The sequence below is a fragment of the Eucalyptus grandis genome, chromosome 11, assembly GCF_016545825.1.
Source record: "Eucalyptus grandis isolate ANBG69807.140 chromosome 11, ASM1654582v1, whole genome shotgun sequence".
NCBI lineage: Eukaryota > Viridiplantae > Streptophyta > Magnoliopsida > Myrtales > Myrtaceae > Eucalyptus > Eucalyptus grandis.
The window spans coordinates 49,702,817-49,728,926 of record NC_052622.1 but is presented as its reverse complement, the minus strand read 5'-3'; the positions used below and the strand labels follow the sequence as shown (position 1 = coordinate 49,728,926).

Here is a 26,110-nt window from a genome sequence, read left to right as displayed (position 1 = left end):
TTGATGATTTTTTATCGAGGTAGGATATGAATAATTCTAGCTCATTACAAAAATGATATTCATGCGTTTGTGTCTATGTAATAATTGTTGAGTACATATGACTTGTGATTTTAAAAAAGAAAATGGAACTTGAGCAGGAAAAGGAAAAAAAAAAAAAAATTGTGAGATCGTCTAATGAAAACTAATTATCATGGAGCAAGCTGCATGCGTGTGGGACTATCTTCCATTCTTCGGCAACATCGTGATGAATTAATGATTTTATTGTATGGAGAGGCAAAATAAATTACATTATTTTTAAATCACTTTCTAGAATGCAATCAGTCAATGAATATTTCCCTTTTCTTTCAATAACTAAAAACAAACGCTTATTAAAAGCTTGGGAAAAAAATTAGAGAGAAGGATAAAGTTGATTTTGTGACAATTAAAAAAATAGAAAGAAAATTGTACTTAATACTAAAAAAAATACACGAGAAATACATAAACTTTTATTAAAAAGGCAAATCAAAACAACATGGACCGTCTGTGTGTGCACGCTTTGACAAGATAAAAAGCAAAAGCTCCTAAAAATGTGTTTTTCCAATTTCGATTTACAGTTTCAATTTTTGATCATTTTTATTAGTGACAACGAAATGGATAATGAACGGATCACATTTTTTTCTTTATTCTATTATTCCCGTGCCCTTTTACCATTCACGGTCGGTATCCACTTAGACAATAATGATGGACACTACCGCAAGGGACGACATGAGACACTGCTAGATCATAGGGATGAGAATTTCTTGATGAAGTCATGAATGTGAGCAGTGACCTCTCTTGCGGGAGGAAATGAGCCACCCCTTCCATCACCACCACCTCTTCCAAGTTGGGCACTGCTTGGTTTAACCCACTATCATGGATGTAATCCTTCCCGCCAAGGATGTGATAGGTGAGGTCCAAGTCCCCCACCATGAACTTCACTAGCACTTCGATTCGCGCTCCCATCTACAGAGCTGATAGCTCCTAATTTCTACACCCATAAAGGAGTTTATGAGAGATCTAAATCGATTTAAGATATCACTTTGATTGCTATGCCAATGAAAAAAAGGAGGAGGAAAAGATTGAATTAGCAATATGTAGTTTTTACTTGTTGTCCATCATCATTTACATGAAACACTACTAGTCTATATTAATTTGAGGATACATCTACTTAAATTGTTGTAAAGCATGTGATGACGACAATCACGTCACAAATACAAATTAGCTAATACACGTGCCTGCACTTTGAATGGATATCATCATTCCAAATTTCACAAGTATCAAACATGTTAGGATGCTTGGATATCATCTAACATGACATTCTCTACAAAACTAAATGAAGAGATGACATCATGGAACCTTAAGTACTATTGGTAGGATGCTTGTTTCAAGCCATATATAAATTTCTTAAGATTGCACACCAAATGTTCACCTTTACTAGAGGAGAATCTTTCAAGTTGTTTTATGTAAACCTCTTCATCTAGTTCTCTATTGAGGAACGCCATTTTCACATCCATCTGATAAAATTCCATGTCAAAATGGACAACCAAAACCAAAATAATACAAAGAGAATTTTTCTTAGATACAAGAGAAAAAGTCTTCTTATAATCGATTCCTTCATTTTGAGCGAATCATTTGGTAACAAGTCTGGCTTTATATCTTTCAATGTTACCTAATGAATCATTCTTAGTTTTGAAGACCCATTTACAACCAATGGCCTTCGCACCATCAGCCAACTCAACCAAATCACAGATTTCGTTAGATGCCATAGAACTTATCTTTTCCTTCATGGTATTGTACCACAAATTGGATTTATCACTATCCATGACTTGTGAAAGCGTTTTAGGATCATTCTCAACTTTAATATTGTATTTAGACTATTCTAAATACACAATATAATCACTAGGAATTGCCAATTTCCTTATTCTAGCAGATATTCTTAATGTTGCATCAACATTCTCTTAAGGAGTGTGTTGTTCAACCGGTTGTTCAAAAGTTTCTAGTAATTTTTAAACAAGTGAATCTACTAAATCAATATCAGCAGGTTGTGGAACTTCAACGATTGGTTGTTCAATAGCCAGTTGAATTAATGGGGCATTATGAGTAACAACCAACCTAATACTTGATGTAAAAGATTGAGTATCTAAATGATCTTTCTTAGGAATAAGGTCTTTCGATCGATCACTCCCACTAATCAAGTCATTTTTAAGAAATTTAACATTTCTTGATTCCACAATCCTAATGGTGTGAGATGGAAATTAAAACTTGTATCCTTGGGACCTTTCGGCATATCCTCACTTATGGTCCTTGGGTCCAACTTCTTTTCTTGTGGATTATAAACTCTCACTCCAAACAGGCATCCCCAAACGCATATATATTGTAAACTCAGTTTCCAACCTTTAAATAACTAAAAAGGTATCATTCGGATAACCTTGGTCAGAACTCGATTTAATATGTACACTGTCACCTTAAGTGTTTCCATCATTGTGTCTTGGGGCTAACCCACAATTTTCTTTTATTACGATGGATCTCAGAATTATTCTCAGTCCCATTCGATGAATCAGACGGTGCGGTTGGTCAGAGACAAGCTCAATAAGGTGAAAAACTAGATCTTACGGGCGTGATTTAAAATGGCATTTGATTCTGATTATTCCTCCCAATGCGTGTTTTAGATTGAATCAAGTGGTGAGCGTTCGCACTCAGGATCTGCAGCGAAGAAAACTCGTGTCGACAACAGAAGGAGAATCTGACTTCTGTCGGAACTAAGAATTGCCCTGTGTCTAAGGCTTTCCTGATGTTTGACACACTGTTTTTATCTCACTGGTATGGATGCCCCTCAAGTTGACAGTGTTGTTATCTACTCTATGTCGATCAAATCTGTAAGTTACATGTGGTTAAAATCATCTTCACTTAGTTATAGATGGCTAGCTCTAATAAAGTATTGGATAGAAATCTTTGCCGCCTTCTTGAATATATGCAACGATGCAAAAATGAAGATTTCAATTTTGCATTTGTTTGCTGATAAACAAATGTTTGGCAAGACCACCGCCCGCGGTGGCCGCGCGGTTAAGGCTTGGTACCCTCCACGCCAAGGGGAAGAGTTCGAGACTTCGTGGACGCAGTGCTTCAATGCTCAACGCGCGTCTTACCTGTGGATGGGCCAGCGGTGGGGGCCCTACCCATCCTAGGGTTTACTCTCCGCCGCGAAGTGGCGCACGGAGGTTCCCTGGGTCAAAAAAAAAAAAAAAAAACAAATGTTTGGCAAGGTTAACTTACAACTTCTTGACAAAATGCCAATAAGAAAACGCGGTTGTAGCATCCGTCGTGTAACTTTAATCATTACGATCTTCTGAGACTACCTTTTATGAATGCAGGACTCGACTCTATAAAGCGAGCAGGGGCTTAAACAGTCATCCTCCATTTGAGCAAAGTTTCCGGGTCCTCAGCTTTTGGGGTGGATGTGTATCACCCACTATGAGGTTGACAAGCACGAGTATCAGCGATAAACCAATATTAGCCTGCTCGGCAGAGATTTTCTTTAAAGTTGCCAATCCAATCGTGTAAAACCGAATTGAATCTTCAGCTAAGGAAAAGCATGGCGGTATCGCTATCCATTTGAACAATGATCACAGACTGACTACTGGGGAGATCAAATTCAACACTATATCTTTTCTAAGCTAATGTGGTTGGAGCAGAAGTTTGAGTTGACCTCGAGCTTTCTACATCGTGAACCAGATGCCTCGAGAGCCTAATCAAGTAGTTGATTCTCTGTGTAACATTCAAATGTTATTACTAGGTCAGTTCATTTAGATTGTATCCGTTAAATTTGAGCAGATGTGCCAGAAGACCGCACTAAAAGTAATGCTAATCGTCAACTTATTAAACAAGTGAAGGGGGAATACGATGTTGAAGATTTTGATCTGGCTTGGAAAAATTGAACTTAAATCTGGTAAATTGAAGAGTTCTGAATCTAACTTTAGGATAGGTTTGTTTGGGGAAAACCTTTGTGAAAAGGGAATATACTTTTTGGAAAATTACTTTTCAGGAATAGTTAATTTTTATTTGTTTTGTGTTATGACCAAAAACATTTTTGGTATTTGGATCTTATTAGGAAAATAATTTCAACCTCATGCCAAAAGAAAACATTGCTTAAAATAATTTTATTTTCTTAGTTTTTATATTATTTTATTTTATCTCTTTCCTTCTTCCTTCTCTTTCCTTCTTCCTCCTTCATTGGTTGCTTGGTCTCGACAAGCCACTGGGCCATCGCCGAGGCCCAATGAGGGCTAACCTGGAGCAAGGTTGAGCCTTGTCAGCCTTGGCGAGACTCAAGCTCTCTTGAGGCCACCCCTTGCCTATCTCGTGTCAACCCACCTCTATGGCCGATCATTAAGGCCCGAGACCAACGAAGGAGGAAGAAGGAAAATAAAAATAAAAGTAAAAAATTGAAAATTTGATTTTTCAAATAAAAGAGAAAATTCGACAATTAAATTAAATTAAATTAAATTAAATTAAATTAAAAGATAAGCAATTTCAGAAAGTGTTTTTACTTTTTAGAATTAGGAATTCACTTTACTAATTTTATATATGTATATTTTCCTTAACTAAAAAGTGCTTTCAGTTGACTAATCATTTTCAGCGAACCAATTGGATAAAAGTTTGTCGAGGCAATACTTACTCTCAAACAAATACACCTGTACAGAGGGTATGAGTTTGGTCCTTAGGTTGCTTTTCACTATTGGATCAAAATAAACAAGATCAACTAATGGGACCTAAGGAATGATGGGAGAAAAGAAAAAAAAAGGAATAATAATGATATGAAAAGCAAATAAAAATGAAGAAGAAGGACCCAGATTTTAAATGAACAAATGCAAAATTAAAAAGGATTTTCCTAGTTCTCGAAAAATGAGGGCCAAGCAGATTGATCGAGAAATATCTCTCGTTCTTGTTATAAAATTCTGATTGGATCCACATATATTTTGGTAAAAGGAAAATCTTCTCTTCAGAAAATAATCCAAAATGGAAATTATTAAATTGGTGATCCTAGTTACTCTTCAGGACAAAGGGAGGAGGAGATTCTCGAACAAGGAAAATGACCTAATAATGAATTGGAAATAATTGAACGAAGAGGCTGTGAAAATCTCATGCACGATTTTCTAGAGTGACGGTAAGAGTGAGTTACAGGAATCATAACCATTCAAACGGAGACCTGGGTCCACCGTGCGAACTGGGGACGATGGGAACATAAATTCGATCTTCAAAGCGGACGGACCGACCACAGTCGAAGGCATTTAAAAATGGAGGAACGTGCTCTGTTGCACGGCCCTCCTGCGCCATCTGCCACCATCCCTCATCTCTCTCTCTCTCTCTCTCCCTCTCTGTGAGAACTTCGTTGCTCTGTTTGGCACCAGCTCGGGTGGCGTGTCGCCAGAAAGCAAATGAGGAAGACGGTCCCCTTCTGAGGAGGTGGGGTTTCTTCCCAGGTTCGCGATTCAGACGCTCCGCATTTACCTCCCCCCATTTACTTCACTCCAACTGTGCTCCGGACTTTTCTGCTTTTCCTCTCCCCCTTCTATACAAATCCCCCCAACCTTACCTCCTCGTCTCCCGCACCAGTAAAGCGAAACTTCGACCCCTTTTCACAGATATAGAGAGAGAGAGAGAGAGAGAGAATGGCGAGGACGTTGTGTGCGGTGCTTGTCATTGCTCTTGCCCTGGCCGCGATCCACGCTGCGGCTGCCAGGAACGTGCCGAGCGGTGGCACCGGGCTTGGCGACCAGAAGGACTTCGCGACCTACGGCGGCTTCGCCGGCACCGGCAGCGGGATCCCGGTGTTTGGCGGCTTCGGAGGGGCCGGAGGGATGGGCGGGCCAGGCGGCGGGGGCGGCTTCGGCGGTGGGGGCGGGATGGGTGGCGGGGGCGGAGGTGGCTTTGGGGGCGGAGCCGGTGGAGGATCCGGCGATCTTCCTCTGCCTTGATTGGATTCATGAAGTCGGAGCTTCGCTTTTGCGAGTCCGTTTGTTCTGTTGAATGTTAGTGGTGGTCGAGCGAGTCAGTCGCGTCTCCGCGCGCACGCTCGTGCTTTTCAGTCGTTCCTTCTTGTCTCAGCAATCCTGCACGTCGTTCTGGTGTCGGACAGTTCAGTTGTTTCCACGTGTTTCTGTCGTTTGAAATCGTTAAGCATTATCCGAATTAGAATATAATGATTTCTTCCAGCGTCGTCACTACTTTCTTCCTCTAATTTTCTAAAAGGGAGTACAAAAGTTGGCTTTGGAATTGAGATATTGAACGATCAATGAAGTTTATCAACTCTTCTGAGTGGTTAATACGACCCGCTTATTTAAATATTAAAAATTCAGTGTGATAAGTTGTTGCTTATTACGTAAATTATGCGAGCCACTTTTTTTAGCATTATTTGAAAAGGGAAAAATAAAGAGGAAAGGAAATGAAAGTGGTGCATTTAGCATTGATCCGAGCCCACAAAATTTCACCTTTGCTTCGCTTCTCCGATCACAGAGAAGTTATTGGATTTGTGGTAAAGATTAGAATAAACTAGTTTCATAGTAAAATTGACAATCATGGTACCAAATCGATCCAATTCCAAATCCCGATGAGTCCTAATCTTGTTTTCGTACTATACAGTTTAGTTTCCGATTTTCGAATACTACCCAACCAAAGTGGATCAAAAATTGGGAATTGAGAACCACATCAAGAATCTATGAAACCCTAAAAAATGAATTAGTCTCCAGACTAAGGCTTGACCGCTTGGACACATCCCCTTGTTTAGCTTCATCGCGAATCTCTCTTCGCTTCTCTCTCTCTCTCTCCATCATTATCGTTGTCATTATCTTCTCTCCTATCTCTAGACTTAGGTTTACGATTCCTTATTTTCAAATATGCATGATAAGTTTTAATTTCTAAAAAGTGGGAAATCGATTTCGATGGGTAAGTACCTAATTTTAAAGTGAAACCCAAAATCATTTATCCCTGATAAAGACTGGTCAATGGATGGGCCTAGGGTTGAGCTTAAATAAAGACTACAAAGTCCTTCAATGCACCTTGCTCCTTGATGATTTAAACATATTAAATTTCGCTCACATGATGATTGAATTTGGAATGGCCCATGCAAGCCTATGTGGGCGGCTAGAGCCTAATCAGGAGATCGCGTGTCCCAAGCCTGCCTAATTTGTGGTTCAGGCCTTGCTAACTCAAGCAGGCCTAGACGGACTGGTTAGTCAAAGCAAGTTACTAAACTCACGATCACAAGTCGTGAGTTTGCCGAATTTGTGAGACTCAGATTTGAATCACAGTGATTAAGACTCTTCGGATTCCAAGCACTGGACAAGTTTAGTAGTCACTAGTCATATGAAATCTGCCTCTGTAGCTGGCAGTTTCGATTGCCTTATTATAACCGGGGGTAATCTAGAGACGCGAGAGTCCACGGACCATCCGGGTGATGACCCGAATACATCGGAGCCCGATTCGAGCGCCCTAGTTTTCTGCTCTTAATCGTCACAGCATCGCAGCTCTGTTTCCTCCTTCCGATCGCCTTTTCCTTCGACACGGTCCCGAGGCGAGTCCACGAACTCAACCCCTCATCGGTCGCGACCCGCTCTTCTTCGATAACGCGGCCTGGTTACCGAGCGTTGAACCCGCGCTCCCCAGCTTTCATCGAGCTCGAAAGGCCCCCCGCGAAAATGGGTCCTCGACAATGCCGGGTCTGCAACGAAGCGCAGTCGAAATACAAGTGCCCTTCCTGTCTCGTCCCTTAGTAAGTGGAAACGCCCTCCTCTGCCCTCGCTCTCGGGAGCGATTTCAGTTGCGATTTCGAAAAGCCCCGTCGAGTTCTGTTCTTGAACTGTTTTCTTGTTTGTGGTCGTTTGCTTTTGGGCGCAGCTGTTCGTTGGCCTGTTTCAAGAGACATAAAGGTATTATCGGGCTCTTTGATTTCTTTTCATATCTGTGTTGCGCCTCTGTAAGTTGCATGGCAAAGTTTTCGAAATTGGGTAAGAATTGGATGTTTGCTTAAACCTTGGGAGGATCGTGTGGACTGGAGAAATTGCAGCCCCTGTAGGGGGTGTACGTAGAAAGGAACAAGAAGGTGATTATGGTCAAACTTGCCATGTCGCGCTAAGCGAACCAGGACACATTTTCTATCAATGGGTTTCCGTTCCTTCCACTTTTTTCGGCCCGAGATGTTTTGATGCGCAACTTCCCGCAATTTGAGTGAAACTTGTGTTGGGTGTTGTCTTAGTAAACAGCAGATGTACATGTACCCAACAATAGGTTTGTGACCAGAAAATTGCGTGCTCGAATCTTGTTTGTTGCACTCCTCAATGTCTTGAATGCGAACTAGAGCGTACCAAAACATGTCATTTGCAAGACTATCAATGGCATGATATTCACCTTTGCTGCTTTCATTTTTTGATTTCATGCCTTGAGCACTCTCTATTTAGGCTCCTTTTTCAACTTTAAAAACTAAGAGCTAAACCTTCTAAACTGATGCATCCTTGTCAGTTAAGATATCCGACTGATTTGGCTGCACGTTGCTTGTTATCAAAATGTCCTAGGAGCAGATTGGATGCAACTTCTGTAGTTGTCTCAGAATATGAATGCATTATAGATTGGCATAGAAGGCAAAAAATATAGGCTATACACAATAAACTTGCAAGAGATCATCAGAGAAAGAGAAGTCATACCTCTTCTCCCACCTACTGTTTATAAACGTAAGGTTTGGAGGGCTCTCTTTTCTTTGAAAACAATGAGATAATGGAACTTCTTTACGGTTGCAGAAGCTCCTTGCATCAAGCCAGTGTCTCCTGACCATAGTGAAGGTAAATAAACCATCCACGGTTCTGTGTTTCCTTTTTTAATTAGCTATGAGGAATGGTACTTTCTGTTCTCTGTAAGTTCATTTCAGATTTCGCCTCATCTTACATCAGCCATCACTTATATCTGCTTTCTGCAGGGTGAGAGCTCACACACCCGTTTCGTTATTTTTTTCCAATATGTAAATTTTATGCTCCTCTGTTCCCTGCCAATGAATCCCTGGAGAACAGGGGAGGATGAGGTTGGGAAATGCAAATTCTTTGAATATGTTTATTCAATCCACCCTTGATTTTTCCTTCAGAAACAAAAATCAACAACCATTTTATCTTTTTTCAGCTGGATTTCATTGAATTAAGCTTTAAGATGAGTAACGTATTTGTGCTTGAAAGTGATGCGTAGTGATTGAAAAATCTGGTTGACCTTTAGTAATTCATCAGAGAGCCATAAACTAAAATTTTCATATCTCAGCTGCAAGTGGGGAATTGCATGGGTACAGACCTTTAAACATTGATGACCCAAATGACGTGGTGCAGCAGGGGCAACTAGAATCGTTAGGTATGGTTTCGCTGCTATCTCAGTACTCTCATCTTCAACATCAATCTTCAGGCTACTATGAAAGCAAATTTTGTTGTGTTGCACTTCCAGCAAATCATATGTGCATTGAAGACTTAAAATATCGAAAAGATAGCAATGAACATGATCATATAGATGTGCGTAAGTGTTTGTTATACTTGTAGATTCAATTACTTCCATAGGTTGCCCAGTTTATATTACATGTGGGGTTGAATTATATGAATATGTGTTGAATTGGAGCACTCATGCAACTATCGAAATTGAGCAACTATTGAAAATTGAGTTGTGAGCAGCTTCTTCTTCTGAAATTCGCGATGTGCTCAAGGATGAAAGCCTTCAGAAACTTATTTCCAAAATCGATGGTTCAGGAGATCCAGATAGTGTGAGTGTCCTGACTCATATCATTTGCCTTATCTAATTGACTGCCGATTATAACATTGGGCCAGTTTGCTTTTTACAATAACCGACACCATTTGCGAGGGAGATACAGTAGTGTTGAAAGGTTTTTTTCCCTCTTTTACTAGGATCTTGAAAAGGCAATGGAAGTGGAGGCATTCCACCTATTTGCTGACAAGGTATGAGGATGGACCGATCAATTGCTGCGTACAAATTAATATTTCATTGAATAAGATGGTGAGCTGCATGATGATCTGACGTCTTTCTCTTCCCTTCTTTTTCTTTCGATCTTGTCTGGTTCTTAGATCTTGTCTGCAATTGGTCCGTAATCATGGAGCTGGATGAGTAAAACCTGCAGCTTCATGCCAAAAGTTTTGTGTTCCTACCTTCAAATTGTCGAAAGGAAACGCTACCGCTTTGCCTTCTGGTGGAATACATAGCTTTTATTCCACCTTGCCTCGGTAATTGAGGAGGCTCTATGAGCCATGAGTCACAGCATACCATCATCATCTTATTGGCCTTTAAGGGGAGTCTGTCTTCCTGTGATCTTTCTTTTTTGGTAAGGCGTCTTCCTGTGATCTTACAAGTTGTAACGACCATAAAATCTTCGATTATGCTGATTAGGTAGCTAAATTTACGTCTTTGCTTACCTGATTGACCTCTCCACCGAAAAGCTTTCTTATGTTCAAGGCTGTACATGAAGTTTACACAATGGATGAATTTTTTGATCCGTTTGACCGATGCTATTTCCTTTACTTCCTGGATTCAACCGATTCAATGTGTATCTTCGTTTTATCCATAGGTTCATGTATAAAGAATAGGGTCTTTGGAAAGGAATGGATCCCACATGGATCTCGCGTGGGTCGTATATAAATGACATTATATTTGACATTGGATTCAACCATTCAGATTCATTTTATATATTAAATTTAGATTCGATGATTCAAATTCATTTTATATATAAGATTAAAACACGATTCTCTGTGAATCACATTATATTTGACATTAGATTTGATGATTCAAATTCATTTTATATGTAACGTAAAAACGCACCTAATACTTGCAGCTAACGCTGAGCATATCAGAGGTCAGCCTGCTGTTTTGACCAGAGGTAATAGTGTCCCTTAGCTTTGCTTACTCGAAAACTTATAAGACAGCTTTATTATAAAGACAACGGTTGTCTTATGAAAATCATTGTGCCCGACTGCTATAAGCTTGACTGACTATTTTTATCACTCAACTTCTGTTCTCAAAATGGCCATCTGCCATGAAAGATTGGTCATCTAACTGTTATTTTAATGAAATTGGAGATGATTGATAAATCAAAGAACCACCATTCTTGAATTGCTCATAAAGCTCTCCGACCAAACTATGATCATCTTGACTTTTACAAACGAAAAAAGAAGGCAAGGAAAAGAAGAGAACATGCAAATCGTTATCACCTTATCTGGATACTGTATATATACTCCACTCGCATCAATTTAAGCCAGGGAATTGGATAAGAAATACACAAACAAAAAGGCCCGCGGCACAATTTTTCCTCCTTATGATTTGAAATACAAGAAAAGAATCAGCATCGCATAAATTATTTCGGCTTCTATGGTGCTCCGCAATATTCCACGGCATCTTGGATTGGGGACTAAAGCAGAGGGAGAAGGGGCATATGGTGACCGACTATACATGCGGACATGAAATTATGCGAAAAGAATACTCACTTTACATTCTACATGGGTCATGCTTTCTGGCTTTCTTATCTGGACGAGTGGCCACTGTCGCTGGTAATATGTTGACTATATAAAGAAATAAATCTCTTGCCGTCCTCCAGCAGCATCAGAGCATGATTCTGCTGATTCTTGGCCCAGACTTTGCATATGAGGCTCATTATATTTCTTGGCTCAGACCTTGCATATGAGGCTCATTATAATTTGTCGCCACAACAAAAGAAGCTCCACTTAGATCGTTCCAATGAAAAGATCAAATTATAGCGAGGTCCCGAGGAATAGGTGGGAAGGGCAACTTTCACCTCCCCGCATTACCTTTTTCTCTTCCAGGTCTGCAATGATTGATGCATTTACTAATTGGCGGCGTCCATCCCACCTGCTCCCGAGGCTACGCCAATGATACACGGCTGACTGTGAGCTCGCAGAGGATCTGGGGTTGAAATTTTTCAGGCTTCAAGTACTTCAAAACTTACCATGACAAGGTAGCATATGAATAAAGTTGGGGAAAAAAAAAAGCAACCAATTTGATTCTACTGTTGAGTGATAATTACATTTTAGCCGTGTCAAGGGAAAATTTCCAGCCGAGGGGGAAAAGCTTGCTTCTCTGATGTTAGTATTCTATTCTACTTCTGTACCCTACAAAAGTTGGATGGCAAGAGCCCTTCCGGATATTTCTGCAAAAGCTCAGCCTGCACAGCACGTGCCATTATTTAACTAGTGAAGCAAGCAATATCCAGAAAAACCATAACCAAAATGAAGATCCCGTGACAAATTGAACAAATAAGTGTGAGGCCTATGTTCCAACTGTCTAGACTTCAGTGGTTTTCATTCAATGCAAAGAGAAAGGGCAAAGAAAGAGAAAAAGGGTTAATACTACCACACAAAAAAAAAAAAAAAAAAAAAAAACTAGTACGCGTGTGATAATATTATCTCATATTTATTTTTTAACCACTAAAAACTCAACCGGTATATCTTTAACAAATTTATCCCAAATTAAATTTTTGAACACCAAAAACTCCAAACTAATAAATTTTAACACATTTACCCTTCGTTAATTTTCATTAAATTAGGTAAATACTATGAAAAACCACATATCGGTATATCTATGACAATGGTAAAACCTTAAACTAGTATACCCATCAATTGTCACGTGTCATCTAACTTAATAATTTGATGGTAAAATTTAATAAAAACTAACGAATAACTTTGCCATAAGTGTACCAATTTTGAGTTTATCGTGGTGCTAACCCTAAAAAGAAAGCACTAACAAAGGCATCAAAAGTTATTATAGAAGGCCGTGGCTGATAAATCATGAAAGTGATGATGTGTAAAAAACCTAAGACCAAATTCTTCCCCCTTGGAAGGAAAACATGTTATTGGTCAATCAATGTCACAATAGTTTTAACCATTTTATTGCATCACAACAAACTACAAGTGCTTTACCAAAAAAAAAAATCTTTACCAAAAAAAACAAACTACAAGTGAAAGAAACGACGGCTGCAGGTTCAAAACAAGTATATCATTTTGTCGTTGGCAAGGCCTTCTGCCAATCGGATAACTTCAATCTGATAAACGAGGAGATAAAGAAGCATACCTGATGGTGGTTTTTCAAGATTCTCCCCTACTTTGCTGGTGCTTGGCTTGCTGCTACCAGAGGGAGTCTGATTCTGCAGAAGTGCAAGGAAAGTCCGTGGTCAGCAAGTCAGCATAGCTTCCAAATCCATGATGCAAGTTGAGATATGAAATGCAGGCAGATAGACTCCCTAGGAGTCATGCTTCGTAAAAACTGTAAACTAATTTTTTGCATGGAACGTGCTTACGCTATCCTTTTTAACATAAAAAGAGGACGTTCAGCCAATTTAAAATGCAGGACTTTCAGTATTACCACATTGCGATTTGCTATTCGTGACAAAAAAGATGTAAAGGAATCATGTACACATATGAAGAAAATGACCTTCGTTCACATTTACCTGCTGCAGTGGCAACTGCATATGGCGGAGGCCAAAGTACTGTTGGTAAGGATCAATAAAGTTTGGGACCCTCGCCTGATTTTGACTTTGTAAAGCAAGAGAGCTTAACAAAGGATTAGACTGGATGGTTGGGGAAATTCTGGATGGATCAGGTGCACGAACATGAGGCATATGAAAGGTTGGCATAGGAAATCTTGGACCCAGATGAGCTCCAGCTGCTGGCGTCGGCAGTGCTGAACCAGATAAAATGTTTGGAAAAGGCAAAATAGGGCGATTCATTCCCATATCCATACCCATGGCCATGCCAATACCCATCCCCATGTGGGGCACGTACTGATGAACACCTGGAAACATCATTGGTACGACACCACATCCCATGGACATCATCTGAAAGCACCAGAAATCTGGTGAATTTTGCTTCATATAAGATGCAACAGAAACAAAAGTACTATTTTAACCTTAGGCATTTCAATGGTTTGATTTCTAGAAAACCTTGAGGTACCAAATGATTCAAAAGCATGCAAACTATATATGTCAAGTGTCAACCAGTTATCTGCATACAAATGCATGATGCCTCTCTCGCCAGAAATTCTCACTGAGGTTAAAGTTTCATTCAAGGGCATAAAATTGACACATCACAGAGAATACAATTAGTATGCTTCATTAACATCACATTTTCTTTGGCATACTTTTGGACATATATATCTAGCCACAAGATACACCAAGGAGGAAACAGAATCCATTGCTTTAGCTTGAAGAACTAAGATGGCTATGAGAAAACCCAAGAGCTCCACTGGAGTGGAGGTATTACAAAGAGGAAGGAAAAGTCGAAATCGTCTTTTGCCATTACCACCTTGCTAGATAAGAAGCTCTCAGCCAAACCTACCAATTGAACTGCTCATCAATTAGCTAAGCTATGAGAAGATGTTAATACTTCCCAACGTCCTTAATTCAACATAGATCTATATCTAGCAGCAGCATAGAGTCATAACAGGCAATGAAGTTTATGCCCACATTACTAAGAATGCTAATTAAGGTAAGTAGGTGAACAGATTACAACTCACAATGTGGCAGAAGAAGAGAATTTCAGGCACAAAACTCAGAATAAACACTTTAATGAGTAAGAAAATCATGCTATTGGGATGAGGATACACCACTCCTATGCAGCAGAGAAATGCTTTCAACTAACCAAATGTTTCTTAGGTACAAGCAAAGCCAAAAGAGCACGCCCAGCAAAATAAGATTCAGCTTGTTCTGTTAACATCAGCAGCGCAGACTAATCCTCACAAAAATTAATGCTCGCGGATAAGAAATAAACAAATTGCATACGTCATGATAACAATTAAAAAAAAAAGAATCCTTCTTATTCAGAAAGAATGGAATCAACCCTATACATGTGACCACAGAAAACTCTACCTGCACTTGCATTTGAAGCGACTTCAAGTACTCAATTGCCTCGTCCAGCATCGAAGCCTTATCAGACTGAAAATGCAGGAAACACAGATGACGCTATCATTGAGTAGCGAAGAAGGGGCAAGAGTAAGCTCAAACAAGGAATACCTTGTTACAATGCGGAATTAATTCTTGTAGAGCCTTCATTTTTTCATTTATCCTATCCCGCCGTCTCTGCACAGAAAACCAACACTATATTTTAACAAATCAACTTCACAGGATGCAAATCTCGTTTACTGAAGTCTGTAAATAGTCCTTTCATACGGACCCTCTCTGACAGATTGTGGACCTCTGCAGCTCGAGACCTCTTAGAAGATGTGGAGCCACGTGCTGGTTTCTTTGTATCGGCAGATTCAAGCTCAACATCCTTAGAGAAGAAAGACAAATTATCCAATAAATTCAATGGAGAAACCGGAGTGTCTTTAGTTGCCCCAAAAAAAAACACAAAAAAAAAAAAAAAAACAAAGCCACCACATAACTGCAAATCTTCCATGGTTAATTGCAGTTTACTTCACAAGTCTTATAGGACTTCCTGATGCTGACAATCGGCGAAATAGAACGAGGAAACTAGTCCTGTGACGCACGCCGTTATTGGTACTCTCTCTCTCTCTCCACGTATTTCAATTATCATGTATGTTCGGATCCAATGCGCTAACGTCCACCGTAGCCTACATCACCAACCAATCACCAAACTCTATACGGCTCTCAAACGCGGACGTGGCGCTGTTCGCGTGAGCAGACGACCACGTGTAGAAGAATACCACTGACATTCCCACGCTAACCAACATATCATCTCGGTCGGCAAAACAAGACGGGAAGCTGGATAACTCGGTATCGACTCACCTCGCTGTGGCACTCGTCAGCGTCGGGGTCGGCGTCGGGGTCGGCGTCGATCTCGATCCCCTTCCGCTTCCTGTCCTCCGCCGGCGGCGGTGGCGTCGACGACGACTTCCGAGGCGGCAGAGGCTCAGCGCAGGCGCTGGAGGCGCCCGGCGATGAAGTCACCGTCAACTCGCACGTCCCCATCTCGCGACCGCCGCCATCGGCCGACGACGTGGCCAAGGCCGCCGCTCCACCGTCGACGGTCCCGCGCGAGACGTCGCAATGCAATGCCTCGGAAACCCTAGAGCGGGGCCCCACCGCGGGCGTCCCGCTGGAATCCACCACGGTCGATTCGTTCCCCGCGCGGGACGAATTGGACGGCCCGGATTCGTCGACTCTAGGCCGATTCAGCCTCGAGAAGTGGCCGAAGTTCTCGAATCTCCTCGGAGGAGCCATCGGCGTCGGCGGCTTGGGCGGCGGTTGCTGCCGGAGCTCCGCGACAACGGGAGAAGCGCGAGCGGCGGTCGCGGCGACGTTGACGTTGGCGCAAGGAGGAGGGTAGAGAAGATCGGAGCAGAAATCGGCGACGAAGGAGGCGTCGTTGAGAGGATAGTGGAGCCAGGAGGCCATCTCGTCTTCCTGCATGAAGAGGTGCTGCTGCTGCTCCTGCTCCCGCTGCTGCTGCTGCTGCGGCTGCGGCTGCGGCTGCGGCTGCTGCTGCTGCTGCTGCTGCTGCTGCTGCTGATGGTGATGCTGAGTCTGGCTCTGGATCGCGCTCAGCTGGTAACCGTCGCAGCCGGAGGGCTCCGATTTCTTGACCGATCGCTGGCTCTGCATAACCACGGGGCCGTTCTGCCACAGCAGCTCCGCGATCTCATCGCCGGCCCTGACCGCAGCCGCGGCCCCGGAAGAGAATGAGGAAAAAAAAGAAACCAGCATTTTCGGGCGGCGCCGGATGCGGACGACGATCCAAGAGAAAAGAGGAGAGGGAAAACAGAGGAGAGAAGAGGGGCGGGAGAGATACGTACAAGTGGGGCCTGCGGGGGCGGGGGAAGGAAGGGAGGGAGTAGTCGTCGTCCATGTCGAAGTCGGGGACGCAGTGGCTCATCCTCCCGGCGCGGCCCGCAAGGAATCAGCTAGGGACTGCGAGGGACGAATGGCGCGGTGTTCATCGGCACGCAAGCGAAAACCACAGAGAGAGAGAGAGAGGGAGGGAGGGAGGGACGTCGACTGTACCAGATCCTCGGGCGGGGGAGAGAGGGAGAGGGAGTGGGGGAGAGGATGCTGTTGCGCTTGCGTTTGGGTCTTTGGGTTTTGGGATTAAATGCGGAGCAGAGGTGCAGAAGAGAGAGGTGATAAGGTCTTCCTGTCTCTCTCTCTCTCTGTCCCTCTCTCTCCTCTAGAGAGAGAGAGAGAGAGAGAGAGAGAGTAATAATGTGGGGGAGGGGAGAGAAAGAGATATATTTTTGACGGTTTGCACCGGACCACCTCTCCCTTTCTCATTCCCTTCTTTTATTTTCTTTTATTTTCTTTTTTCTCTTTTTTTTTAATTTCATTTTGATTAGCTATTTCTTTTTGTTTTATTTTATTTGCTTATTTATTCGTTGGCCCTTTGGATTCTCATGAATGAGAGAGAGAGAGAGAGAGTTCTAGCGGCATCAGCTCCGCCGCGCTTGGGCGAATCGAATCACGGCAGCATCGTTTTTTCCCCCCTTTTGGGTCCAATCTTGCCTCCTAAGAAATTGGCCAACATGGACGCCGGAAACGTCATATGATATTCCTCCGGTGGCAAGGAAATTTGGTCTGCTTGAACACCTCCATGGTCATGTCTCAAAACTTATCTCCTATCGGATCATTGATTAGATGCATCATGTATAAATTTTAAACTAACTAGTGCTCTAGTCCCAAAAGTTGTGTCATTGCGTGTGAAAAGAGAGTCGTAATTGTTATTAACACATCGTGGGACTACCATTATAAGTCTATCGACCTTTAATCATACATTTTGATATTATGAATTTCATGAACATGATAAGAATGCGAACTAGAATTTAGAGCAAGATTATGTGGAACCAAACTTGTATCACCCGCCTAATATACGACACATAAAATTTGTTTATTAATCTTAACTCGACTCGGCGAGATTAAAGGTAGAATCCCGAAAAGGAAACTCGACATGTCGCACCGGCAATGAAAATAACTCAATATCCGAAACATCCTTAGAAAAAAGATCACCCCGACCTTTGGGCCGTCCAGGAAAAAAAGAAAGGAAAAAAAAGGCTGAACCTTTCATCCGTGAGACAAAAAATTGGTTCCCCATGGCGCAACGAAAATTGAAGTGAATCGCCCCCACCATTGGCGGGGCTGGCGCTGCGTTGCCGGAATTGGTAAAGCGGAGGTTTTATCCAAATCCAGTAATGGAAAGGGGGACTAAGGAAAGAAAACGGCCTCCATTTAGCTGTCGGCAACGCAAGCAGCCTTTTCAGGATAATATTAAATAAATTCGACTTAAAAAAATAAGTTTTCGGGCGGTGGGGCCTCTCGCTTTTAGGAAAGATAATGACAATTAACGGTAAACTGTCTCCTTAAACGCACGCTTATCCGGCTATTTTTATATCCTTAAATTTTCTTCGTGGGCATTCGTTTAATATTCTTTGCTTTACTTTTTTTAGAAAAAAATAGGGCAATAAAGGGAGACAACATACGACCGTACCGCGATTATAGGGAGTAGAAATGATGCGCGCCAACGTCTCGCTAGACCCGAATGTCGCATGACGAATTGCATTTTGACTATTACGAAATCGGTTAAGATTGTACATGGATAGTTAATTTTTGGATTTGTTTATTCTAATTAGACATGATTTTTTTCCGTTGAAAGTAACATTTCATTCATTTTCATAGATAAAAAAAATAAAAATAAAAATAAAAAAAGAGAGAGAGAGAAAAACAACACGATCCAATTGCAAATCAAGACATATCCTAGACAGTTTCAAAACAAAACAAGCTCCAAATAACAAGATGAATCATCATAATAAAATTAATGATTAAATACTCAAAGAGCGGATCTATAATTTCTTCAAACCAAAATTGATAGCCAATCCTCGAATCCATATTTAGTAATGAACATACACTGAGAACTTTATATGTTATTACAACTTTGCATTTTGGTAGCGTGCACCAAAGTTCGGCGTCTTTAATACTATTGTCGTCAAGTTAAAAGGTTGATTGAGTACAAATTTAGCTGTGAGAACGAAACCTTCACAAAACTCTTCTAATATCCTATGAAATTGGATTTGTACACCAACGAAATCCAAGAGAAGCGAAACTCTAATAACATACACACAAAAATCCTTAGATCTAGATTAGATTGGGAGAGAAACCTTCTCCTGAAACAAAAGGGAGAAATTTCTAGAACTAAGTGCGTTTGTTTCATAGAAAATCAATAATATAGGAAAATGCTTTTTGATGAAACATTTTTTAGGATACGATTAGTTTTATTTTGTTTGGTAATATATGATTGAAAATATATTTCTAATAATTGCCTGGATCAGCCGAGCCCCGAGCTTGCTGACTTGCGTCTTGCCACTCATCGGGCTGGCGGCAATCACCAAAAGCGAACGAAGAAGGGGAAGAAGGAGAAAGGAAAATAAAGAAAAGAAATAATGATAATAATAATTTCAAAATTTTAAAAATAATTAAAATTCAAATTTTTTAAGAAAAATTATTTTACAAAGATAAACTTTTCATTAACCAAGCATCATTTTCCTGAAAGTTTTGGTAAAAAAATATTATAATATTATATGTTAACTCATTTTCCTAAACAAATCAAACATCAGAAAATAAGAAAAATATTTTCCCAAATAATGGTTTTCACGAAACAAACGCATCCTAAAGTACATTAGAAAAGAAAAGCTTCCCGAACGGAAAGAAAACAAGAAAGAGAAAACAAAGATCCAAATTAGTCAAAGAAAAAGGGAGGGGAGAAAGAGATCCAGCTCAAACTCTCCCTCCCATGGTGGTTGGAAAAAAAAATTATGTAAAAATGAGAGAGAGAGAGGAGAAGGCCGGCAGCTAGGGTTTCCATAACTGAATAATTTGAAAGGATTTTTCACATATTTTTTAATCAAGTCTATATACTTTAAATTTATCCAATCAATCCCTTCTACTTTCGCAAATTCTCCAAATAATTCCCCTCAAATTTGCCAGATTCAACTAACGTGACAGCTGAACGACGCAAATAAGTGTTTTTCGATGCCCAAATTCATTGGAGAGTATGCAATGACGAAAGTTTATTCATGTCACATTTCAACATTGCTACATTTACTAGGTGTTTTACACATCATCCTTAATCAGATAAATACAAAATATACAAACTTTGATTAAAAAAATCGTGAAAGTAAAACACGAAAAAAAGAATTTTTTATGCACCTATAAATCGCGATACGAAGATAAATCCAACTAGGGACAGGAGCAGATATGAGCTAAGCATTTGGAGTTCCTTATCTTTTTCTTTTTCTTTTCCAGAAAAGAAGAAAAGGAGACATGAAGTTCCACACCACTGACCAGGTCAGTTTAAAAAAAAAGAAAGAAAATTGGGGGTGGCCCCTCATCTCATCAGAACTCCTTCCGATCGTGCTTCGAACCCCGGGCAGACGTGGCAGTGATTGGGCGTGCCATGTTGGCCAGTTCACCGACATTCTTCTCACCCACTGCGTCACCCTATCCAACCCCACCACCTCGTCCCCCACCCGCCCGAAGATCGTGTACCGGAGATAGGACCGGGCATCACGAGCGGTCCGAACCGGTCAACGCTTGATGGTGGAGACCTTCTCGGAGTCTTGACCGTCGACACCTAGGCCCTCCTCCTTCCCATGCGAGGCAAGATAGTAAAAATGCACAGCAAATGTAATCGTTATACCTACTGAGGATGCCGTAGCCGCCCACAGTTCATTCTGCATGCTGTCGATCCCTTCCGGCTATGGCGGGAATGCTTTGCCAAGCATGATATAGATACCCATTAGGGACAGTAAACAACCTGTCTGTTCCGTGGGAAAAACGTTGATTAGAGGAGAAGATCCAATCAAAAGGCAGGTTGAAACCGGAAGTGAATTTCTTTGTTACTGGTGCTGATGCTCTAATTGTTTCGACGAAAAAACTACGGAGAAACCAACGACAGCCAGGAAGAAAGAAGCAAGGTCTCTGACAAATATATGCAAAGTGAGCACTTGCTCTTTCCTAGAATGAGTTCCGTGGAAGACAGCGAGCGTCTATTTCCTGATTACTCCAGGTTGTTTAGGGTGATTTTAATTCAGCTTCTGCCTGTGTACCGATTTTGACCTTTCAATGAGCTCGTCAACACTTGTAAAACAAGTCATCTATGTAGAGCAATGTGAATGCCTTCGAAAAGCAATGCACAGGATTGACAAAAGCAATTCTGGAGGAAGTACCCTTTGACTGGTTTGAGAAAGCCGAACTCCATTGGGTCTCTTCGACTGGTTTAAGATGCTGGATATATGTTACGAAAGGAATTATTAATACTCTGTCAACATCTACACTCTGGTTTCCAAATGCTTCACAAGGGGCAGGCAAAAAAGAAGGTAATTGAAACATCAATTCCTCTTGGCAGAGACGCGCAAAGCTAAAGCGAGGGAATACAACTCATTAAACCCATGATAATGCATAGGAAACAATGTCGAATTAGAAAAATTAACAAAATGCAATCACTAGTTTATAGAACTTATATTCGGAAGTTAAAATTTTCTCCTTTCTAATAATGTATTAATGCAATTTGAGTTCACCACCTAGTAAATCCTCAGTCCTTCGCCATTAGAACGACGACATCCTATTCAAAGACCCATTCTCAAAAGTAAATATCAGTGAGGAAGTGATACTCATTAATGGCACAGTACAGAGATACTGGGTGGTAAGCCACCAAGAAAAGGAAAAAGGCTCATAATGTGCATCCCATTTGTTGCCATTCTACTTTCCTTATATTGCTTAAAAAGTCGAGGCATGGGTGGTAAGCCACCAAAAAAGGAAAAAGGCTCAAAGTACGGAGGTACTTGCATGAAAAGTTTAAGGCTTGTCCATCCAACAGAACATCCACAATAAGTAACCTAGCTGTCTTTGTTTGACAGCACAGTGTTCATGAAAATCAACACTCTTTCATCTCTTTTCTTGGACGTAAATTTTCAGATGTGTGCATCTGCATGTGATCCTAGATACTAAATTTTTTTGGCAAAATCTAGGTAACCTCAATAATAACGTTCTCGGAATAGGAACAAAAAAGGTGCAAAGATTTCAAAGAATAAAGAAGATAACAGTCAAGATTTGTACCTCCGTCAGACATTTTATGGCAAGAGTTTTCTCATCTTCAGCTACCAATAATGGACGATAACCTGCAAGAGTGCACATATATATCACACACTAGATTGGTAAGAATAGAAAATCTCATTCAACCTTCATGTACGCTTATAGATGCGAATATATCACTAAGACAGAACAATTGTGAAGCAGGGCTCTCTATCAGTTGAAACTGCCTAAGAACAGACAAGGAAAAAGTTGAAATACTATAAGAAGACTGGAAAGTAGAAGTAAATGGAAAAAGCCCTACCTAAGGAACAAAATCTGTTATTAAAGGAAGCAGTTTGTTGATTACAATGTCTATTGACTCTTCCGTCACACCTTTCTAGAAGCATGTGCAGGGGAAAAATTAACAGGGACATCAAAGAAGAAATGACTAGGCCCAATCACATACCATAATAAATTATAATCAGGCAATTAACACTTTCAAGAAGTACAAAGGGAAACTAATCAGACCTGGTTTGAAGCATTTGGATAATTAATGACAGAGAAAGTTCCTCAGTAAAAATATAGGGGATCATCTAGCGCCTCTAGCATGATTGTCAAAATCCAATTGATGTACTGCAAATACATCAGTGAACTACATAAGTCGATGGTTCAAGAGATAGTAGAGACTATCAATGTTCGACGAAGGAATAGAATATGAGATTAGTGGAAACTTACGAATATAGGCCAAATAATACAGCTACAACCTTTTTTAATGAAGACTCTCCACTAGCAAAGAGTATAGTGAGTCATCAGGTTTAACTCCAGCTTCAATCATCTCTTCATACAATGTGAAAGCTTCATCCGATCTCCCAGCCTTAGCTAGACCTGAGATTATTGCTGTGTAAGTGACAAGACTTTTAGGCAAGCCCCTTTCAGACATTTCCTGGAACAATTTGAGTGCCTCTTCTAGCGTCCCATAGATACATTCCCCATGTATAAGGGATGTATAGGTGTACTTGTCCAGCTTCATACCCTGATTCATCATCTCATCTCTCAGATTTTTAGGATCAGCAAGTTTCCCTTTCTTGATATTGCCATCAATTAAAGCATTGTAAGCAACGATATTTGGTGTTATTCCCTTCTCCTTCATCTCTTGAAAGATTCTTCTAGCTTCCACTAAGTTTCCTTCCTTACAGTATATGTCAATCAAAGTAGTGAAATTAACCAAATTAGGCATCAAACCATCCTCTTCCATTGTGAATAATACCCGTTTTGCTTCCTCTAGCCTATTCAACTTACACAGTCCACTAGCAATTGCGTTGTAAGTAAATTCATCAGCCTCAATCCCTTTATTTTTCATGATCACCAGCACCTCACGAGCTTCATCAATCATTCCATTTCTGCAATACCCATCTATTAGTGTGTTATATATCACCAGATTCAATTCGATACCATTTCTCTGCATCTCAGTAACCAACATATCAGCTGCCTCCATCCGGCCAACCTTGCAGACACCATTGATCAGAGCCCCATAAGTTTGAACGCTTGGAAGAAGGCCCTTCTCAGTCATTTCATCAAAAAGTGCAAATGCTCTTTTCATGTTTCCCACCTTACAATTCAGATCGATTATTGAATTGTAAACAAAAACATCCCCTTGGATGCCTTTCTTATGCATTTCTTCAAACATTCTCTCACCATCCGTAGTTTTCTCAGAACTTGCATACCGGTCGATCAAAAGCGTGTAGGTAACCACATTGTATTCCACTTGGTCTTTCTCCATCAGTCTCAATATCCCATCAATAGCCTCATCATCCTTTCTTTTTACATATGAATTGATCCATGTATTGTAAGTGAAAACATTCGGCTTTATCCCCTTAGAAACCAACTCATCTACCAGTTTCCTCGAATCTTCAACCATATCTTTCTTGCACAACAGATCGACCATGACAGTCAGTGAATAGACTGTTACCAGATCCAACTTAATCATCCGCCTGAAGAACCCAAAGCAATTCTCTAGAGTACTAAATCTCTTCAAAGCTAACAAAAAGACCATGCAAGACCTCTCATCAATCTCGAAACCTCTACTTTCCATGTAGTCAAAGACTCCCACAGCCTCCCCAAACATCTTATTATCAGCATAAACCCGGAACAACATGTCACAAAACTTCACGACAAATCTAGGCTCGTCAAGTTGATCTTGACACATGTTAACAATATCCAATATTGAGACAAAAGCACTACCATTTCTCACAGCAGAGTGCAACACATTCTTCATTTCAGCAAACTTTCGAGCTTCATATAATCTTCGAGCTAATATAATATGAGCTCGAAGGTCGGGTCTATGAGAAAAAAGAGATGGGTTCCCTTTCAAGAATCTGAAAAAGCTCAAGCAAGAATGAGGTGGCAACCTCGGGCTCGAGAGAATCATGTGGGCTACTTGGGGGTTGAGATTTAAGAGCAACTTGGATTGCCCTTCCAGAGTCTTAACCCCTTTCTCAGCAAGTACCTTAGCAATCTTCCCTGCAATTACTTCATTAGATAAAGAGCTCGGAGCGATTCCGTCTTTGAAAGAACTGGCTAGCCTTTGAGCCGACATTATCCTGGATAGTGATCAATAGCAGCAGTGATAAGTACCAGTAGAGATTCACATGCTTCTGACATGAAAAGGAACTTTTGGTCCACCACCAATTTCTTTTTCATATTGCTACAACCAAATAAGGTAAACTACGAGACAATGCAAAACATAGAATTTCAAGGAAGAAAAAGAGACAACGACTAATCCTCCCCACGAGGACATGCGGGCATGGGGCGGTGGCGGGCCAGAGCTCCATGCCACATGATGCAGACGGAGAATACACAATACCCATGCCCAACAATCAAAAAACAAATAAGACAGGATGCAAACCAAAGCTATAAAAACAGGGAATCCTTTTTGTTCCACTCCAGTATCAAATATCATATACATTTCACCATAAAATGAGTTCATAGATTTTTATTTTTTTTATTCCAACGAAGGGCAGGTTTTGGTCCAGGCGTAACGACAATTTCGGGGCACACGCCATACGGAGCCAAATGAAGGTGATCGAGCGAGGACAGACAAGACCGCGCGCATACCAAAGCACGGTATGGAGCTAAAACGCTACTTCTACCATACACATTACGGCAAGCACCTGGAGGGCGAGAAAAAAGGAAAGGACTTTGCCCGTTGTTTACGGCGGCGGAATTATCCCGATACGCACAGGCACATTCAGAACGAATTCCACGACGCCACTGCACACTGACTTGGGAAAAAATACGGTGGCGTTCCATCAATCCAATTTCTCGAGCAAGCAGAGCATTTTCAACACACGTCCGCGTAAATAAAGCATAAAAAGGATGTTCAAAAAAGAAAGCAAAGGAAGACCTTGGAGATGAAAGCGCAGGATGAACTTGGCCTGAGACCGGAGACAGCGCTTGCGGGAGATTGTGTAGAGAGAGAGAGAGAGAGAGAGAGAGAGAGAGGGGAGAGATGAAATCGAACTCTGTGGTCTTAGGATTGGGCGTTTGGACCCTTTTTGACGGTCCTAAGAAAAGGCTAATATTGTCGGGGGCGATTTTCAACTACTTCCAATTTCACTTGTTACTTTTCCTTTCAATTTCGAGAATTATAAGCCATTTTTTAAAGTCGTTGCACGACCGTCGCATATTTTGCAAAAAGTCACAAGTCAAAAGTGAAAATCACCAAGTACAAATAGACACGACCCATTGATATAATTAAAATTTATTAGAATAATTGGAGATCTTAAAGTGAGTGTTGTTTTCCGTCGAATAGTCCAAATATATATTACGAATCCCCATACCGATCTTACCTAACACTTTCAATGTAAATGATTGTCTGTAATAGAAATTTTTATTAATTAATTATTTCAACCGATTATTATAAAAAAAAAAGGGACATGTGAACTATAAATATTAAAATTTGTTGTGAAAGTGCAACAAGTCCTAAAACTTACAAAAAATAGGAAAAATGTCACAAATGGTCCTTGAATTTTCATCTAATATTCA

General features: G+C 40.9%; 4 protein-coding genes across 16 annotated transcripts; 2 read left to right on the top strand and 2 right to left on the bottom strand.

Annotated features, from left to right (window-relative positions):
* Window positions 1-5,687: 5,687 nt before the first annotated feature.
* Window positions 5,688-5,993, top strand: LOC104427991 (glycine-rich protein 5-like). The gene has a single exon (XM_010040993.1). It carries the CDS (start codon window positions 5,688-5,690, stop codon window positions 5,991-5,993), a length of 306 nt encoding a protein of 101 aa, XP_010039295.1.
* A 1,440-nt stretch (window positions 5,994-7,433) lies between these two features.
* LOC104426867 (zinc finger HIT domain-containing protein 3) lies at window positions 7,434-10,554 on the top strand. The gene is made up of 7 exons (XM_010040043.3): window positions 7,434-7,786; window positions 7,912-7,943; window positions 8,808-8,849; window positions 9,313-9,399; window positions 9,711-9,799; window positions 9,942-9,992; window positions 10,119-10,554. The coding sequence occupies exons 1-7, from the start codon at window positions 7,713-7,715 to the stop codon at window positions 10,140-10,142; spliced, it is 399 nt and encodes a 132-aa protein (XP_010038345.1). The 5' UTR covers window positions 7,434-7,712; the 3' UTR covers window positions 10,143-10,554.
* Window positions 10,555-11,149: 595 nt separating this feature from the next.
* Window positions 11,150-17,192, bottom strand: LOC104426866 (transcription factor PIF1). Of its 4 annotated transcripts, none has more exons than XR_005547671.1 (9): window positions 16,807-17,005; window positions 15,800-16,664; window positions 15,225-15,323; window positions 15,065-15,130; window positions 14,921-14,986; window positions 13,505-13,891; window positions 13,129-13,201; window positions 12,086-12,223; window positions 11,150-11,964 (listed from the first exon to the last, which is right to left on the bottom strand). XR_005547671.1 is itself a non-coding variant. In XM_010040039.3 (9 exons), exons 2-9 carry the CDS (start codon window positions 16,884-16,886, stop codon window positions 11,888-11,890), a joined length of 1,713 nt encoding a protein of 570 aa, XP_010038341.2. In that variant the 5' UTR covers window positions 16,887-16,921; window positions 17,015-17,192; the 3' UTR covers window positions 11,150-11,887. The 4 variants fall into 4 exon arrangements, 3 of the variants coding, with proteins under 3 accessions (XP_010038341.2, XP_039160696.1, XP_039160695.1); XM_010040039.3 differs by lacking the exon at window positions 12,086-12,223 and adding an exon at window positions 17,015-17,192 and having other exon boundaries at window positions 16,807-16,921; XM_039304761.1 differs by having other exon boundaries at window positions 11,233-12,223.
* Window positions 17,193-20,253: 3,061 nt separating this feature from the next.
* LOC104426865 (pentatricopeptide repeat-containing protein At2g32630) lies at window positions 20,254-25,650 on the bottom strand. Of its 10 annotated transcripts, XM_018865189.2 has the most exons (6): window positions 25,470-25,648; window positions 22,802-24,666; window positions 22,595-22,699; window positions 22,112-22,173; window positions 21,223-21,280; window positions 20,254-20,814 (listed from the first exon to the last, which is right to left on the bottom strand). In XM_018865189.2, the coding sequence occupies exon 2, from the start codon at window positions 24,660-24,662 to the stop codon at window positions 22,836-22,838; it is 1,827 nt and encodes a 608-aa protein (XP_018720734.2). In that variant the 5' UTR covers window positions 24,663-24,666; window positions 25,470-25,648; the 3' UTR covers window positions 20,254-20,814; window positions 21,223-21,280; window positions 22,112-22,173; window positions 22,595-22,699; window positions 22,802-22,835. The 10 variants fall into 10 exon arrangements, with proteins under 10 accessions (XP_018720734.2, XP_039161714.1, XP_018720730.2 ...); XM_039305780.1 differs by lacking the exon at window positions 21,223-21,280 and having other exon boundaries at window positions 22,831-24,666; window positions 25,470-25,649; XM_018865185.2 differs by having other exon boundaries at window positions 20,254-21,280.
* Window positions 25,651-26,110: the final 460 nt, after the last annotated feature.